Genomic DNA, 15,437 nt, shown 5'->3' on the forward strand with positions numbered 1-15,437 from the left:
TCTATTTTGACACCCAATAAACCACACAGTAGGTGGCGACGTCAATATAATTTCAGTGTCTTTTGTAATGTCCGTATCCTGGTAACCGAATATTTGAAGCTCAAATGACTTTTATCTCCGGCTCATCAACTTCCTCACTAGTTGTATCGAGTATCGATGGTGTGATCAGTTACGTGATGATATAGATTTTTACGTTCATTTCCTAGATCCATCATCACGCCATATCCATCAGCAGCTGCGAGCATATTGCTTCCGGGAAACGATTGAGGTCAGCAACAAGTATCTAACCGTCAAAAACACAAAAATGAAAGGAGAAAGGGGTTTCCTAATAATTCCATTTAAAAATGATAGCGCTGGACACTAGGACAACCAGGTCGTAAATGCATAACAAGATATAGATATTTTTTTCTCTTTTTATTGAAGTCAAGGCTTTATGGCACCGTGCCCTTATAAAGATATAGAGCCATTGATAAGGGCAGAAAGTCTGCCCCAGACCGACATTTTCTCGACCCTTAATGATCATCTCTAGAGAAAATTATATATCTTTGAGGGTGGAAAATAAGTTATAAATAGGATTTATAATCAATTATCGTGGGAATTAGGGCTGGAAAAACCCCCCCGGAAAAAAAACCTTTCCTGTTTATCAAGAAATATCGTTTGGCAACGTATTTAAAGGTCGTCTGCGCTTTTATATTTGTGTCGACTGTCAAACAACTGATCACGTACTCACATTCGTCAATCTAATCTGTTAATCTTCTCTAAAATTATTGACTTGAGAGAGAACCAACCCTAACTGGAAATTTTGAAAGTATTTGGGTTTTAACTTAATTACTTTTCTGAATTTTTGTGTGTACATTTACATTTATGTTTTTCTGAGTATAGGTATAGACCACTAAATAGCATTAAATTATATCTTGGGTTAAGGATCTGTAAAGTTCTTATTCTTATATCCTTTGAAATGAAACTCAAACTTGACCTTTGAAGATTGTAAAACCAAAAGGTTGCATTCCGAGTAGCCTGTTGATAAAGAGATTATTGGAAGTAATGTTAAAGGTCAATATAGTTTCGCAAAGAATGTATTCACAAGAACTGCCCCTTTCACAATTTCAAGAGAGAATATTTACAAGATAATGCATGCAATACTGATTATTCTGGAGATCGTTGACTGTGCTTTGTGTGAATGCCAAAAGGTTGCGACTAGGTGATAAGGATTACCTCATAATAATTGAGGACGACTAGAGTCCAGATTCATTGTATGCTGTATAGATTCACGTTTTGACAAAATCATCACGAATCGGGGCTCCTTTCAGTTTGTCGGGAGTGGCAGGGAATATTCGGAGCCAAACAGCGACTCGATGCTCTAAACTGAGAAAAAAGCTTTAAGTCTAATGTCATGAGAGCAATCAATCGAATCTTCAGTGGGGATCAGTACCTGGGCAAAAGTATTGGACGATCCAGGTCGCCTCACGCCGTATTGAAGTTGAACATTGGCCCATTTCGTCCCGCAATTATTTACGTAACCTTGCAAATCTATGCGATAACCTCCAGAGTTGACAATGGTGCCAGCGTGTCCATCAATGGAGTGACTCGGTTGGAAGGTCTCTTCAATCACCTGTTTGGCAGTTTTAATTTCCTTCGCGCTCAATCTATGCAAATGATCACCTGTGTCCTCGGCCACGAAGAACGTGGTCGTCGAGTCTTCCGCGTTCACTTCCACGTAAACCATTTTCTTGCTGGCGGATGGCTCTGCGTTTCGGCGTGTTTTGGCTTTCCTCACCTGGCGGTTGTTGTTGTAGACAAAGTCACGAAATTGTTGCAGCGGTCCCCCCATGGCGATTATACTTTTCCTCTTCATGTCGATTTGATGAATGCGAACGCCAGGGCAATAAAAACGTGCAGACTCAATCCCCGATCGTGAGTTTCATTTAAACCGTATAGACTTTTTACGCAGATTATTATTCCCCTAGCTCTTTCTATATAACGACTTGTATATATTATAAAAGACCTCTTCGATGCTTTTTGGCCATAACGCGAACGGCTTTATCACGACCCGCCAGGATAATAGTCGGTCGGCAGTCAATAGATTTCCTTTGTTAACCGAATTTGATGACTTTGAATTAACATTTTTGCCATTTCTCAAGTTGTTTTTATCTTCCGACGAATTGAACGCACAAATTTCAACTGGTTTTTTATCGTCAGGAAATGCCATTTCATGGGGGTCAAATACCTTGCGCATCACAATATACAGGTAAATCATTTTTCTGTGATGAAATATATTGATCAATCATTCTTTCAGATTTTCCAAACCAGGTAGATGATAAGGAATGAACAAATAATTGCCATGCTGAAAGAAGATTTGTCATTCAAACTTTTTGTTGACTGCCGCCCATCGATAACAAGCCACTAAAGATCAAGTCAATCAATCAAGTAACAATCTTTTTTGTCTTGGCAGTATATTTCTTTTTTCTTTCTTTTTTTTTTGAACGTCTGGACAACATAACATAAATAATTGAATATAGTATTTCGATCATCGGGTTGGTTACTTTGATTTGTTATATTATTATTTTTCTTTTCCCCATTGTTCTCTCAAATCACACGGACAGTCTAGTTTTAAAAGCCCACAGCAGTTAGTTGAATTATTATTCTTTTTCGTTTCGGTGTTTTCGACTGTTGTGGTGTACAAAAGCAAAACAACAAAATTTCATTCCGATATAAAGTGAAATCTTTTGCTTTCAACACAAAAAAAAACACAAAAATGTAATTTTAATAGATCTAGGATTTTACACTGACTAAGTGGGACTGTAATTATCGTAAAGATGTGTGTCACACCAATTTCTTTCTCTCGACAAAAAGCCATCGAAAATCGTGGGTAAAATTTGATTTTTGTAAAGAGGGGAAAGCGGAGGAAAAAAAAAAGATTTTTTTGATAGCAAACTACACAGCACACACGCGGCAACAAAATTGTGGGAGGGAAAATAATAAAAACTTTTTTTTTTTTGGTTTGGGAAACGACCCAAATAATTTTTTGAAAAGAAAAAGAGAAAAAATTAGGGGAGGAAGCGCCATTTGTTTTTTTAAAAGGAACTGGGTATTATTATTTAATATAGAATAATAGAAAGATTATAAAGACACAACGTCCGATCACAATCGTAATGGGACGTATCCATTTGTTGGTGGTATTGACTAAAAAATAATAAAATCGCATATAGTATTTTTGTTTCCCCCTTTCTTTTCCCTACCAAAAAGAAGAATATCCGCCGAGTGTCCCATCCAAAAACAAACAAAAAAGAACAATTCCATCGTTTTCTTTTTGTTTCGTTTTTTTCAATTGTTGAATATTTAGCGGGCGTGGCTTTTGCACATGGGTCGACCACTTTTGCCCAAAAAGCTCTGTCCCTCCAAATTCTTCTTGCAAACCTGTAAAGTAAAACATTTAAAATAATTTTTAAAAATTGAAATTTGCCATTTTTATGATTATTCAAATTACCGAACAGTTGAAGCATTGGCTGTGGTAATTGTTGTTCATAGCCTCCACCCAGCGATCACCGGCTTCGATCGGGTATCCACAAGCGTAACACTTGGTGGTAAACAGCTCATTCCAATCTTTATAAAAAAAATAAAATGTAAATGAATCAAATTAATGATTTAAAATGAAAAATGAATCGAATTAACTTACCGGCTTCGCAGTAAGGGAGGCCATCCTCAAGATAAAAGTGACTATTGCCGAAAAGTGATCCGCAGTAAGTACAGGAGAAGCACTCGGGATGGAATTGCTTGCCAATGGCATTCAAACAATCCTGTTTTCAAAAATCAAATCAAATCAAATTGTAAAAATCATTAAATTTAATAAATCTCGATTTAATTCGACGTACGCCTTTAACGCGTTTTGAACAGCGGGAGCAGTTGGGAGCCAGGTGAGTCTCGAAACATCCCTCGCAGTAGAGTTGCTTCTTCTCTTCGACGAATCCAATATCGTGCAGCTCACGTTTGCAATCCGGCATAGCGCAGCTGAAATGGTTGGGACACCACGTCTGCCCCAAAGCCGTCACGAACTTGCCTCTATAAATAACAAACAAATTTACACATTATGTGACAGTTAATATTAAAATAAAACTGACCGAATTTGGGCCTTGCAAGAAGCGCAAACGGGAACGCGAGCTCCAGCGGCCACTTGTTGGTTGAGGACACCTTTGCCACGTCTGGGTGCCGATTGGATTCCGGAGCCGGCACCTTTGGGTGGCTGTTGGGGCATTTGAGGTGGTAGCTGAGGTGGTAGGGCTTGTTGTTGTTGATGCTGGGCCTGGGCCGCCATCGCCGCCGATGCAGCCACAGCTGCCGCCGAGCCAAAGCCTGCGAGACCGGGGTTGGATGGTTCGTGATGATGATGATGTTGTTGCTGTTGTTGTTGTTGTAGCATTTGACCAAAATCTGTTGGCTTGCCTCCATCATCACCACCACCACCATAGCCTAAGACACTAATGGGACTGGCCTTGAGTCCCGTCAACGTGGACGGGATCGGACTGGGCATACGAACGGGAACTTCTACCACCGGTGTAGGGACAAGAGGAGGAGGGACGTCTGCCACGGGTGTCGGTGGTTCGACAACAAGTTCAGCGGGTACAGCAGCAGCAGCAGCAGCAAAGGGCGAAGGAGTTAAACCGTCAAGGGCAAAAGGAATTCCGTCGCTATCGACAACCCCATTCATAGTAGCAGCAGTAGCGAGAGAGGCAAAAGGATTTTGTTGCATCGTTGGCAAGGGTGAAGGGGGTTCGAAAGCAGCAGGCAAAGCCACATTCCGGTGGGGTTCTTCCGGCTCAGACGGCACCGGTGGCCAAACCACCCGATTGCCACTCGCCGGCTCTTTTGCACCCCAACATTTACGAAACCACAAAACAAAAAGGTGACAAACACAAAACACAGAAAAGGTGTGAGAAAAATAAAAGAGGAAAGAATGAAATTAATTAAAAAAGAAAAAATCACATTGAGCAGCATTATTTTTTAAGAAAGAATTATTATTATTTTTAAGGGTTTTTAATGAAAGCACGGCGATTTTTATTGAGTTTTTAAAATATAAGCAATTTATCTTTTTTTTTAACGCAGCCATTATCTTTTTCAAAGACATGATTTTAAAATAAATCTTTACATAATTCAATTAATTCGATATTTTTTTTAAGAATAATAAAGCCATGCATATATCACTGATAATTATAAAGCAAGCCGAGGGTAGTAGTAGTAGTAGCCAAACACACACACACAAGTTCCAAGCAAAAGTAGTAGCAGCAGCAGCAGCATCAGCCAAATTGTGTTAAGATGATCGAGGATTGGAGAGAGAGAGAGCGCGCGTGGTTGGTGTGTGTGTTGGTTCGGTTGGTGGTGTGTAAAATGTCGTTTGTGTTAGCGAGAAAGTGTGAATGGCTTGGGCGCAGCATTGAAGGAGCGATCAACAACTCCTGCAAGAACAAGGAGAGAGAGAGGAGAGAGAAGAGAGAGAGAGAAACCCGTAGGAGAAAAGAATAAAAAAAAAGACCACACACACACACACACAGAGACGGAAGACCACAACAACAACAACAACAACATCAACCACAAAAAAGGGGAGGGGAGTATATGTTGTCCCGATTCTCTTTTTTGGTTTGTTTGTTTCGCTAAATTCTTTACCTCACACAAGTTTCAAATTTTATTTTTCTGGGATTCTAATTGTTTTTTTTTAATTTGATTATTTTTAATAAATATAAGGGGGATGATGATTTTAAAATGTTGAAATAGTTTAGTCTTACCTGATGGACGAGCGGCCGGAGTGAACGAGACGGATTTGACAGCCGGAGGAGCTGGGCCCTGAATAGCAGCCGGCTAGAAAAAGAAATGACAAAATTAATTTTAAATAATTCAAATTTGATGTGAAACAAGGTTAGAAAAGGTGGAAGAAAAAAGTAAGAAATAATCCAAGTGCTATCATGCATGTATAATGAGGGTTCGTGAGCCGTTTGTGCGTGTGATTTGCATCACGTGGGAATACCTCGTGAGAGGTCAGGCTGGTGGTCGAAGTGGCCACAGTCTCCTCAATGGTGGTGACAGTGCTGCTGTTGAAGCAAGAAGAGGAAGAAGAAGAAATGACGGTGCCCATCATGGAACTGACGGTGTTTTCCACTTTGACTTCCTCAACCGATTCGTCGAACTGTGCCACACACCGTTTCGTTTTTGGGCATTTTATTTTGGTTTTTTAGGAAAGCGAAATCACCAGGTAGAAGAAAATGGTAATAGAAAAGGCAAAAGAAATCAGAAAAACCGTGCAAAAGGATTAAAAACACATCAAACTGAAAATTTAAAAAATGGCAGAAAATTTTTAAAAATAAAATCAAATAAAAGGAATAGAAAAACGCAAACACACACAGCACCCGGAAATAAAATTTTGTTTTTTTTTAACCTTTCAACAACAATAGAAAAATCTAAAAACAGTACCTTGACTTGCGGCTTGGCCGGAGCTGGAGCCGGTGCCACCGGGAAAATTCGGACGCCACCCACTGGTGGAGGATGATGAGCACTCGGGGAAAGAGCCCCGCCACCGAAATTCTGGGTGAAAACAACACGAAAAACAATTATCGACCGCAATCGAATTTTGTTATTTTATTCAAAAAAAAATCAATTGTAAAAAGACTCACGTTGACCGCCATGGAAACGGGAGAATTGAACGACATTGGCTTGTGGGTCGGAGTAGCCGAATGAGCCATATGTTGATGGCGATCTAATCGATAAAACAACAAAAACAACAGATAATGACAATGTTACGCACAATTTTTACACACAAAAATCAATCATTCTTTGGTAGTCCACTACAACGCTAAAACCTACACACCGTTAAGAAGTAAAAAACCCCATGGCAAATAGCAACAACACACAAAAACATTAGACAAGACAGACACAATTTCAAAAAATAGAAAACTAAAAAAAAATTATTATTTCTTTCAAATGCACCGCAACCGGAAGCAGCTACACCCCCAAATAATTTGTTGTTTCTTATATAAATCCGTGCAAATGTTTTTGAAAGCCAATCTCGAGAAACCTTACCTGAAGTCAATTTAAGACATATATAAAAACAAAAGACTATTCTACACATTTACAAGTGAGAGAGAGAAGGAAATGATTAAAAAATCCTGGAAATAGATTGGCCTTTTTCTTCTTTTTTAAATATTTTTAAAATAAATTCTAAAATGTGGAAGAAGGGTGTTGGGTGAGTGCGGGGGAATAGACCAACCTACCTTCCATGCTAGTATTGGGGGATAGGAGGGGTGATGTTGGATTTGAAGACGCTGAACTTTCTAAAGACCGAAGGGCTTGCTGATGAATGCGCTGGAAGGTGCGAGACTGAATCGTGCGAGATGCCAGGCCCTTCTGGGCCGGCGAGGCGTCGGCTGGATCAATGTCAATACCTGGCTCGGGTTCCTTCGGCGCTTTGTCCATCTCCTGGATCATCTTGAATACTTCGCTATTGCCAGGATCGTAAGTTTTATCGTTCTTCTTGAAATTCACCCTAGAACCCAAATGATTTATTTAAGGCAATCAATTTGAATTGTTACTTGAATCAATTTACCCCAGGACTCCTTGGGAAAGGACTTCGGCTTGAGACGAAAGCGTTTCAGCAATCGATTCTTCAGAGTAGAGTCCCATCGGAGAGTTGAATTGGCGGTTGACCATCTTGACACCACTGCCGTCGGTTTTCTATTTAGGAATTTAATTCGCAAATTAATTTAGCAAAACAAAATTTTAACATTTCCTAAGGCACCCAAAAAATCAAAAGAGTTAAACCAAATCGCCACCGCAGTATACATCTGTTTTTGAAATTACATTATTACAGCCGTTAGTTTTTAAAATATTCAAATTTTTCAACAACACTTTTAAACGTTTAAAACGTGTAAAATTCAATTATTAATATTTTTCTTTTATCTCGTTTGCTGGCCAGTATACATTCAAGCAGCACACCATGCAGGCTACACACACAATTTAGTAACAGTTTTACCTTGATGGCTACGTAAGAAGCCGGGCCGGTGCCAGCACTTTTATACCCGGTAGGGACAGCCTATATATTTTGTTTGTATGACGTGTGTACATTTTTGTTTTGTTGGTTTCATTATCGTACACGTACAAAACAAAAAAGGACATTTTTTTTTCTAAACGGTTTTTGGTCACTTTCATCTATTTTAAATCTATTTTAAATCTATCAAAACATTCCTTTTTGAAACCACATAGTTTTAAAAAAGACTCAAACAAAGTTAAATCAAACTTACATTGTTGGACTTGTTAAAGGTTAGTGATGACGGGGATGCAGGTGTGTTGACTAGAGGTGAGCTGTTAGCGGATCGAACAGGTGGCGACGACGACGACGCCGGATGAATGCGCATAACCGACAGACGCTGAGAAATCAATTCTTTGGCCCGGCTCGTTTCGTCCGGCGTGATACATTTATTGTTTAGACTATTGTTGGACGACGACAGAGACGAAGGGTTAGAGGAGAACATTGACGAGTAGTCCGTGTCCGACTGGGAAGGAGGCGACGTCAGGTAGTTGTTATTGTTGTTGTTATTGTTGCATTCCGTTTCTTTCGTCGTTTTCTTCTCGATGAACGACACCGAAGTCGCCATCGTGTGGGTGGAACGGACGAAAGGTTTGGCCGTTAAATTCAACGACTTGTGAATCAACGGCTGTGTGTGTGTGGGAAAGGACCATGCAACAAATCGTGCAACAAATTTATCAGGCGATAATATTTTTTAATTAAAACCTAATTAATTCTATATAAGGTGGGTGGGCAGAAAGAGAAAATAAAAGAACCTGCTGGACTGGAGCTGGTGGCGCTTGAACCGGTAGGATGTTGTCGATGACATCGCTGGGTTTGACAGCCGTTTTGGGCATTCCTCCACCCCTGGAAAATGGAACATAAACGGGAGATTCATTTAAATATCTCGTGTTTTTCGATTGTTATTGTTTCGCCCAGTTATTATTAGAAAAATAGGGACGCGCTAAAGACATGAAGACATTAAAGAGAGAAGAGAAAAAAGATGTCTCCCGACTAAGCGCCATCTGCTAGCCGGTGTGAGAAAAATACAAGCAGACGTGTGTGTGTGTGTGTGTAGGTGAAGGTGGGGGTTTCTTCATCTTCTTTCCCCTACACACACACACACGCACAATAAACCCAGGAATAGATTTCCCTCGGCTCGGCGGGACAAATCCTAAAAGGAGGCGCGTGAAAAAGGAAGAAAAACTCCCGAGACACTTGAGCCGGGCCTCTGTCTGCGTGCTGGGACTCCAGAATTAGCGCTTCTACACGCATACCCAACCCCCAGAAATTGAAAAAAAAAAGGAAATTAATTTTCGTTCATCCAAAAAATCACGAAAAAATAAAAATTTCGAAGATTGTGACTCTATACGTTGGTGACCCAAATTGAAACGTAATGGAAAAATCGTGATTACGGTAAGCCACACCTACGACCTCAAATAATATCCCGCCGCCACCGTTTTTTATCAGTGCGGAAAGTTTTTTTTTATGAAATCGTGCAGCCTGGGCAACACCGCAACAAACAGATGTGTGAAAGGGAAGAGAGAGAAAATAATGTTTTTCTCTTTTTTTAATGTAAAAATTAAATAGACCTGCTGACGACGAGTTCGAAATTATTGCCGGCCCTGGCCACGGCATCCTGGGCCTCTTTATGACGCAGTTGGAAAATGTCCGTCGTGTTGACTCGGATCAGCGCATCTCCAACACGGAGTCCAGCCTTTTCAGCCAAACTACCACCATTCACCTAAAAGGAAAAATAAATAATTCGATAAGATAAACATTCTTAAGTGTTTTTACTTAATTGCTCTGAGTCATTTGGTGTATCGAATATATCGAGCGTAACAGCACTCTCACACACAGTGAGTCATTGTTTGTAATATATCCATTATTTTCTTCCTTCTTTTGTTGCTCTTATTCAATTAGGTCATAGATTTTTGTTTTCCCTCCCACAAATTCAAAAAAAATCGATAGTTATTGAAGTGGATACAAGTGAAAACCCCAGCCAATCACATTAACCGTGTCGTTGCGGGATTTCAATTTTTTATCAACGGCCATTTTTTTTTCCCCAACTGATTAAAAAAGGCGGGAAGATGTAGTGAATAATTACGTAACGGATATCAAAAAACAAAGATGAGAGATATGAGAGAATCGTGTGAAAGAAAATAAAGGTATAGATCTCTCTAGCTGGCGATCGTGAGATCACGACCAAATAGAAAGAGGAAACGCAATGGAGGTGCTGCTGGGCTTTCGAATATTATTTTTAGCGCAGACGTCCGAAGCCAAAAAAGCAGAGCCAAGGAAATTTAACGTGAACAACATGGAAGAAGAAGAAGAAAAGATTCTTAGAAGCTTTTGCCAAACGACACACACACACACACACACACAGACCCTGTGTTGTAAATATAGCGGAGAGCAATCCTCCCGGCTTATTTAGTTTTTTGAACAAAACTACAACAAACAAAAACGTGTGTACAATTCTTCTTTTTCTCAAACCGCAAAACATTCCCATACTAAAAATAATCAGGTGAAATATAAGCAAAGAGGCTGAGAGTACAACCAAAGAAACTTTCTCCATAATGAACAGCTGATTTTTCGATACTCTTCCTCCTCCTCCCACTCATCGGCCATTTTGGATATATGATTATCCCTTTAGGCTTCAAAGCCAACAACTATAAATCAAATTTTGGAAATTGGAGGATCAACGCCATAACTCACTTTTTGAACGGTCAAAGGAGCGCAGAAGTCGATACCGCCTTGTAGTCGGAAGCCCCACGGTTGGTTGTCGAATTTCGACATTTTGATCGACGTCATCTCGGCCATTTTGGTTATCAAATTTTCTTTCTCTCTCTCTCAATTAAGACAAAACACTCGATTATCAGCTCACACCGTTTAAGAAACACACCAGGGAAATTTAAGGGGGGCAGCACGTTCACGCTCTCACACCGAATAAAACTTGCGACCACACTGGTCGGCAGCCACTCAATAACTGAACGGCGCCAAAATGATCGCTGCGCCATCTCCCCTCACCCGGAAGTTATTGCATACACAATCGCCTTTTTCTTTCTTTTTCTTTCGAATAGAATTTCGTGGTTTGTTGGTTCCGTTTTGAGAATATAAAAAAATGCAAATTTATCTTTTTATTTTTTATTTTAAATTGGCCAATATATGTTGTGAGCTTATCTACATAATGGATGATTGCTACATCCCGCTCACGACAGACGACATTCCTTTGTATGGGAATCGAAACTGGTTTGTCATTTGTTTTTTCGGGTGAAAATCCCCCAAATAAAACTTTCCTTTTTGCACTTAAAAATTGATTTTCAATTCTCCAAAAGTAGGAAATCAGTTCGATGAAAAGTGAAAGAAAGTTTGCCAATTTCATAGATTTGTCGTTGGTTGGAGAATGTTTGATTTGGATCGTGAAGTTGACGGTCGGTCGTGACTGAGAGGAATGTGTTTTGGCGGTCGAGTGCGAAAAGACGTGAGCCAGCCCAGCCCAGCCAAGCCCAAGCAGCTTTGTATACGGTGGGTATAGTGATCTATTTTAGCCCCCCTTGCTATATACTGCAATGGCCAGCCCTATATACATACCTCTTATATGTATTTTCACTGGGATTTTATTTCTTGTTTGAAAATTTTCTCCTTTAGTTCACGAGAAGATGCCCTTGAAAAAGGAAGAAAAAACAAGACGACCGGAGATCCGGAACTCTCTGTCTTATCCTCTATTTCCATCCAGCAGCTCCAGCAGAAAAATCTTTTTCACTCTTTTAAAAACAACAACTCATTTTTCTTTTTCATAAAATGGGAGCGCCATGTTTGAAATGAAATGATCCCGATATGACTACTAGACTTAAAGACCACACTCGATGAAATGTGTGCGTGATGCATTGACTGTCTTATTTTCTTACACAAATTTGTAAACTTGTTTATCTTTTGAGACTGTTTTTGTGTGGATAGCCAAAAGATATCAAATGACTTGATCGTGTCAGACGTCTGTATTTACACAGTGCAATGTTGGTCTAACTTTTGAGATTTTTCTTTTTATTCTTCATATCAGTTCATAATGACGTGAAACATCTCAAGAAATCAAATGCAAGATAAGATTGGATTAATATTTAAACGACTCTGGGTTTTGTGTGTGTGTTTGTTTGTTTGTGCCATAATATAAAATTTAGTCAAATAATAGTGGGTTAAATTTAAAAGTATATTATTAATATTATTATTATTATACAAATTATAAAGGACGCAGGCAATATCAAGTTATGCGTTGGGTGTGTAGAGGTGGGTCGGGATTGGCCGAGATTGACGTGCGTTTTTCAAATTTTTTCCTTTTTTTTCTTCTTCTTCTTCTCATTTTTAAATAAAATCTAATTTTATTATTTGAACGATGGTGGCGGGAAGATGCGAACGCCGCCTACTGGAGGTGGTCCAGAAGCCATCGACATCAGAGAAGCCCCCAGCTGTTTGGCCGCCACTTCAGTTGTTAGGGCATTCTTCGGGATTGGCGCTCCCCTAAATCACGCGTGACATGTCAACCCGTTTCTTACGTCATCATTTTCAATTCATTAAAAAAAAAAATAAACAACTAATGGTATAATTTTCTTACGGCTTGACAGTGATGGGGGTCAAATCAGGAGCCGGTGGTTGATGACTAGCCACCAATTTGGCGTGAACGTCGCAGTACAATTTGTTATTGAGTTTGTAATATCCTGTAAAAAATATGGTTAAATTAAAATAATTAAGTTTGTCGATAATTTGAACAAATATTCACTTACCAACGTTTTTGAGCGAAGTGCCGCACGTTGAGCATTTGAAACATTCGACGTGCAAATTCTTTTCCTTTAAGCGGACAAACACTCCCCTGCGAATAATTCAGAAAATGTCGAATTTTAAATGTTGATGTTTTCAATTTATGAATAAATAAATTACACAATGAGCCGATCACATTCGGCACATCTCGGATTATCAGCCGTGGCTTGCGGAGGTTCAGGACCCTTGAAACTTTTATTGGCCGGCGCCGTGGGCGCAGTCACGGACCGGACTCCGGCCGGACGTGACACTGGGGCCACCGGGGCGGACATTGGACCAACCAGTGACGTCACAGGTGCTGCAACCGGTACTGAAATATTTGGTTGAACATTTTTTAACAAAATAAAAAGATGATCAAGTCATTTTTATTAATGGGGAGCTGTTTAGTGTACCGTATTGTTGTTGTTGTTGTTGTTGCGGTTGTTGTTGGTGGATGGGATGATGAATGACAACCGGCTGTTGTTTAGGTTGTTGTTGTTGTTGCTGAACGACTGGGTGGTGAACGACAAACGGCTGCTGCTGGGGAGCTTGGCTCTTAATCGGCGGATTAACCGCAACAGCACGATGAGTCACTTCCGCCGGATCTTCATCAAGCTCATCCTGCGGCTCCTTGTCCATTTCTTGAAGCATTTTCAATACTTCGCTATTGGTGGAGTCGTAGATCTTTTCGTTTTTCTTAAAATTGATCCTGGCATATTTCAAAATTATTGAATTAAATGTCGTAATACTAATTGAAATTCAGTTAAGATGGATGTAATACCCTAGAACTCCTTGAGACAGGACTTCAGCTTGCGACGTCAAAGTTTCGGCAATCTTTTCCTCGCTGTACAATCCCATCGGGGAGTTGAATTGTTGACGATTTAACGTCTTGGCTTCATCCTAACAGATTGAATTAAAAAGATTCAATTACAATTGTAAAATTAATTAATTACTGGAATACCTTAACCGAAGAAGTGAATGGGGCCGCTTTAGTATTATGAGCGGATCCGATCCTTTGAGCTTCCTGTTTTCAAAAATCCCGCCAAAAAAATTCAAAAATTTGCATTGCTAATTTGCAATTTGTTTTACTAAAATTACAAAAATTTACTTCGTGATGAAGAGCTAGAGATGTTTTGGTCAACAAAGATTCGCCAGTTGGAGCCTGAACGGGTTCGGCCAACGGCGTCACTTGCGGCTTCCATATTCCAGCCCTATGAATGATAATCACAGACGGTGAAATATTTATTTAGAAACGACAGATGCTGTTAACCTAATTCAGAGCGTTTAGACGCCGTGGGTCACGCGGTTTGTGCTATACATTTATTTCGCGACTGATGGCTTTTTTTAAGACCCAGAAATAGATTCGTTGCCGTCCAGACTGTTCAGGTCTCACAGCTGATCCCGATTTAGAGTCGACCCATTTGATCCACATGCGAGTATAGTACACCGTCAGTCCCGAGAGAGAGAAAAAGCCGAGTCTTTAAAAAAGCAGCCTCATTTCAATCGGCACCGCCTTCTTTCTTTTTTCTTTCTAGTTCCCCGCAGAGTTTTTCAAATAGCGCGCCAATTCTTTTCGCGTACGGCGTAGGTGTCTCATTATTTTTTAGGCCGGGGGTTGGAGGAGAAAAACAAGAAATGGAAAAACAACAAAACGGAAACCATCACTCTCTTAAGAGCGAAAATATTCCAGCTATTTCCGCCCTCGACTTATTTGTCTAACGTGAAAACGGTTCGGGAAAATTTTTTTAAAAAATTGTTTTTTTTTTACTTCAAAATATTTTTTATTACCGTCCGATATGCAGCTGGAATTGATTCCCAGCTTGGGCAATGGCGTCCAAGGCTTCTTGATGACGCAAACGCAACACGTCGACCTCGTTGACCCTCAAAATGACATCGCCAGCTTTCAATCCGGCACTCTCCGACAAACTTCCCATATTCACCTGTTTAATTTGTTTCCAATATCGGACGAAAAATTTAATTTGCCAATGTGTCATTCGATTCTCTTTTTTGGTTTCATACCCTCAAAACGGTAAGCGGAGTCGCGAAATCCAATCCGCCTTGAAGCCGGAATCCCCACGGTTGTTGGTTGCCCGAGCGGGACATTTGAATCGTTAACGCCTGCGCCATGATGTGCTGTCGAACTGACCAGAAAAGCTGTTAACACACACACGCTCACACACTGGGGATAAAATTATTATTTCTTTTTTAAAAAGCTTTTAAAACTCTCACTCTCTTTTTCGCCTGTTTTCGGGATACAGCAGACGCCCAGTCGGGACGGCGTCGACTCAATGACTGAGACACAGACGCGAGTTTTCTGTAGTCTATGAGGCGGGCGGACGGACGGACGGAATATGCATATATACGTATATACACTGTCGGTCTCATTCCGTGGGCCCGTACGAAATTCGAGTCGACCCGGAAATCGTTTCTGAATTCTTCCATCATCCGGTGCGCGCCATGGAAACTCTAAAAAGAAAAAAATTGAAATTGCATAATTTAAAATCGTAATAATTTCAGTTTCGACTAATCATTTCGAATATCAACAAACAAAGTTAGCGCTCATCCGCTTATAGTGTTGATGGATTGGTGTTTTTAGGGACCC

At 40.1% G+C, this 15,437-nt stretch overlaps 4 protein-coding genes across 12 annotated transcripts in view; 1 reads left to right on the forward strand and 3 right to left on the reverse strand.

Annotated features, from left to right (window-relative positions):
* The window catches only part of LOC124336387 (calcium uniporter protein, mitochondrial-like), an 878,707-nt gene that overhangs the window by 116,405 nt on the left and 746,865 nt on the right, over window positions 1-15,437 (forward strand). The gene's annotated exons all lie outside the window — the stretch shown is intronic.
* LOC124336508 lies at window positions 1,061-1,966 on the reverse strand. Its single transcript, XM_046790347.1, has 2 exons — window positions 1,433-1,966; window positions 1,061-1,365 (listed from the first exon to the last, which is right to left on the reverse strand). The coding sequence occupies exons 1-2, from the start codon at window positions 1,853-1,855 to the stop codon at window positions 1,288-1,290; spliced, it is 501 nt and encodes a 166-aa protein (XP_046646303.1). The 5' UTR covers window positions 1,856-1,966; the 3' UTR covers window positions 1,061-1,287.
* On the reverse strand, window positions 2,743-11,046 carry LOC124336062 (PDZ and LIM domain protein Zasp-like). Of its 7 annotated transcripts, none has more exons than XM_046789678.1 (15): window positions 10,763-11,046; window positions 9,640-9,791; window positions 8,824-8,914; window positions 8,015-8,074; window positions 7,589-7,716; window positions 7,257-7,528; window positions 6,660-6,742; window positions 6,460-6,570; window positions 6,017-6,175; window positions 5,778-5,850; window positions 4,119-4,860; window positions 3,873-4,059; window positions 3,677-3,797; window positions 3,488-3,603; window positions 2,743-3,417 (listed from the first exon to the last, which is right to left on the reverse strand). In XM_046789678.1, exons 1-15 carry the CDS (start codon window positions 10,865-10,867, stop codon window positions 3,340-3,342), a joined length of 2,478 nt encoding a protein of 825 aa, XP_046645634.1. In that variant the 5' UTR covers window positions 10,868-11,046; the 3' UTR covers window positions 2,743-3,339. The 7 variants fall into 7 exon arrangements, with proteins under 7 accessions (XP_046645634.1, XP_046645632.1, XP_046645636.1 ...); XM_046789676.1 differs by lacking the exon at window positions 8,015-8,074 and adding an exon at window positions 8,283-8,696 and having other exon boundaries at window positions 7,428-7,528; XM_046789680.1 differs by lacking the exon at window positions 8,015-8,074 and adding an exon at window positions 8,283-8,696 and having other exon boundaries at window positions 4,119-4,350.
* LOC124336187 (PDZ and LIM domain protein Zasp-like) lies at window positions 12,068-15,269 on the reverse strand. Of its 3 annotated transcripts, none has more exons than XM_046789890.1 (11): window positions 15,065-15,269; window positions 14,855-14,989; window positions 14,624-14,775; window positions 13,944-14,046; window positions 13,797-13,859; window positions 13,617-13,735; window positions 13,249-13,544; window positions 12,977-13,166; window positions 12,823-12,908; window positions 12,654-12,756; window positions 12,068-12,559 (listed from the first exon to the last, which is right to left on the reverse strand). In XM_046789890.1, the coding sequence occupies exons 1-11, from the start codon at window positions 15,218-15,220 to the stop codon at window positions 12,424-12,426; spliced, it is 1,539 nt and encodes a 512-aa protein (XP_046645846.1). In that variant the 5' UTR covers window positions 15,221-15,269; the 3' UTR covers window positions 12,068-12,423. The 3 variants fall into 3 exon arrangements, with proteins under 3 accessions (XP_046645846.1, XP_046645848.1, XP_046645847.1); XM_046789892.1 differs by having other exon boundaries at window positions 14,855-14,976; window positions 15,065-15,257; XM_046789891.1 differs by having other exon boundaries at window positions 14,855-15,269.

This window comes from Daphnia pulicaria, chromosome 4, assembly GCF_021234035.1.
Source record: "Daphnia pulicaria isolate SC F1-1A chromosome 4, SC_F0-13Bv2, whole genome shotgun sequence".
NCBI lineage: Eukaryota > Metazoa > Arthropoda > Branchiopoda > Diplostraca > Daphniidae > Daphnia > Daphnia pulicaria.

Excerpts from the sequence above, each read along its gene's own strand:
- LOC124336062 (XM_046789674.1), bottom strand. The coding sequence starts at position 10,867 with ATGGCCGAGATGACGTCGATCAAAATGTCGAAATTCGACAACCAACCG. Across the intron at positions 9,792-10,762 it reads CTCCTTTGACCGTTCAAAAA|GTGAATGGTGGTAGTTTGGC; the intron begins GTGAGTTATGGC and ends TTTTCCTTTTAG. Across the intron at positions 4,060-4,118 it reads TCTTGCAAGGCCCAAATTCG|AGGCAAGTTCGTGACGGCTT; the intron begins GTCAGTTTTATT and ends TGTTATTTATAG.
- LOC124336508 (XM_046790347.1), bottom strand. The coding sequence starts at position 1,855 with ATGAAGAGGAAAAGTATAATCGCCATGGGGGGACCGCTGCAACAATTT. Across the intron at positions 1,366-1,432 it reads CGTCCAATACTTTTGCCCAG|TTTAGAGCATCGAGTCGCTG; the intron begins GTACTGATCCCC and ends CTTTTTTCTCAG.
- LOC124336187 (XM_046789890.1), bottom strand. The coding sequence starts at position 15,220 with ATGAGACCGACAGTGTATATACGTATATATGCATATTCCGTCCGTCCG. Across the intron at positions 14,990-15,064 it reads GAAAACAGGCGAAAAAGAGA|CTTTTCTGGTCAGTTCGACA; the intron begins GTGAGAGTTTTA and ends GTGTGTTAACAG. Across the intron at positions 12,909-12,976 it reads GAATGTGATCGGCTCATTGT|GGGAGTGTTTGTCCGCTTAA; the intron begins GTAATTTATTTA and ends AATTATTCGCAG.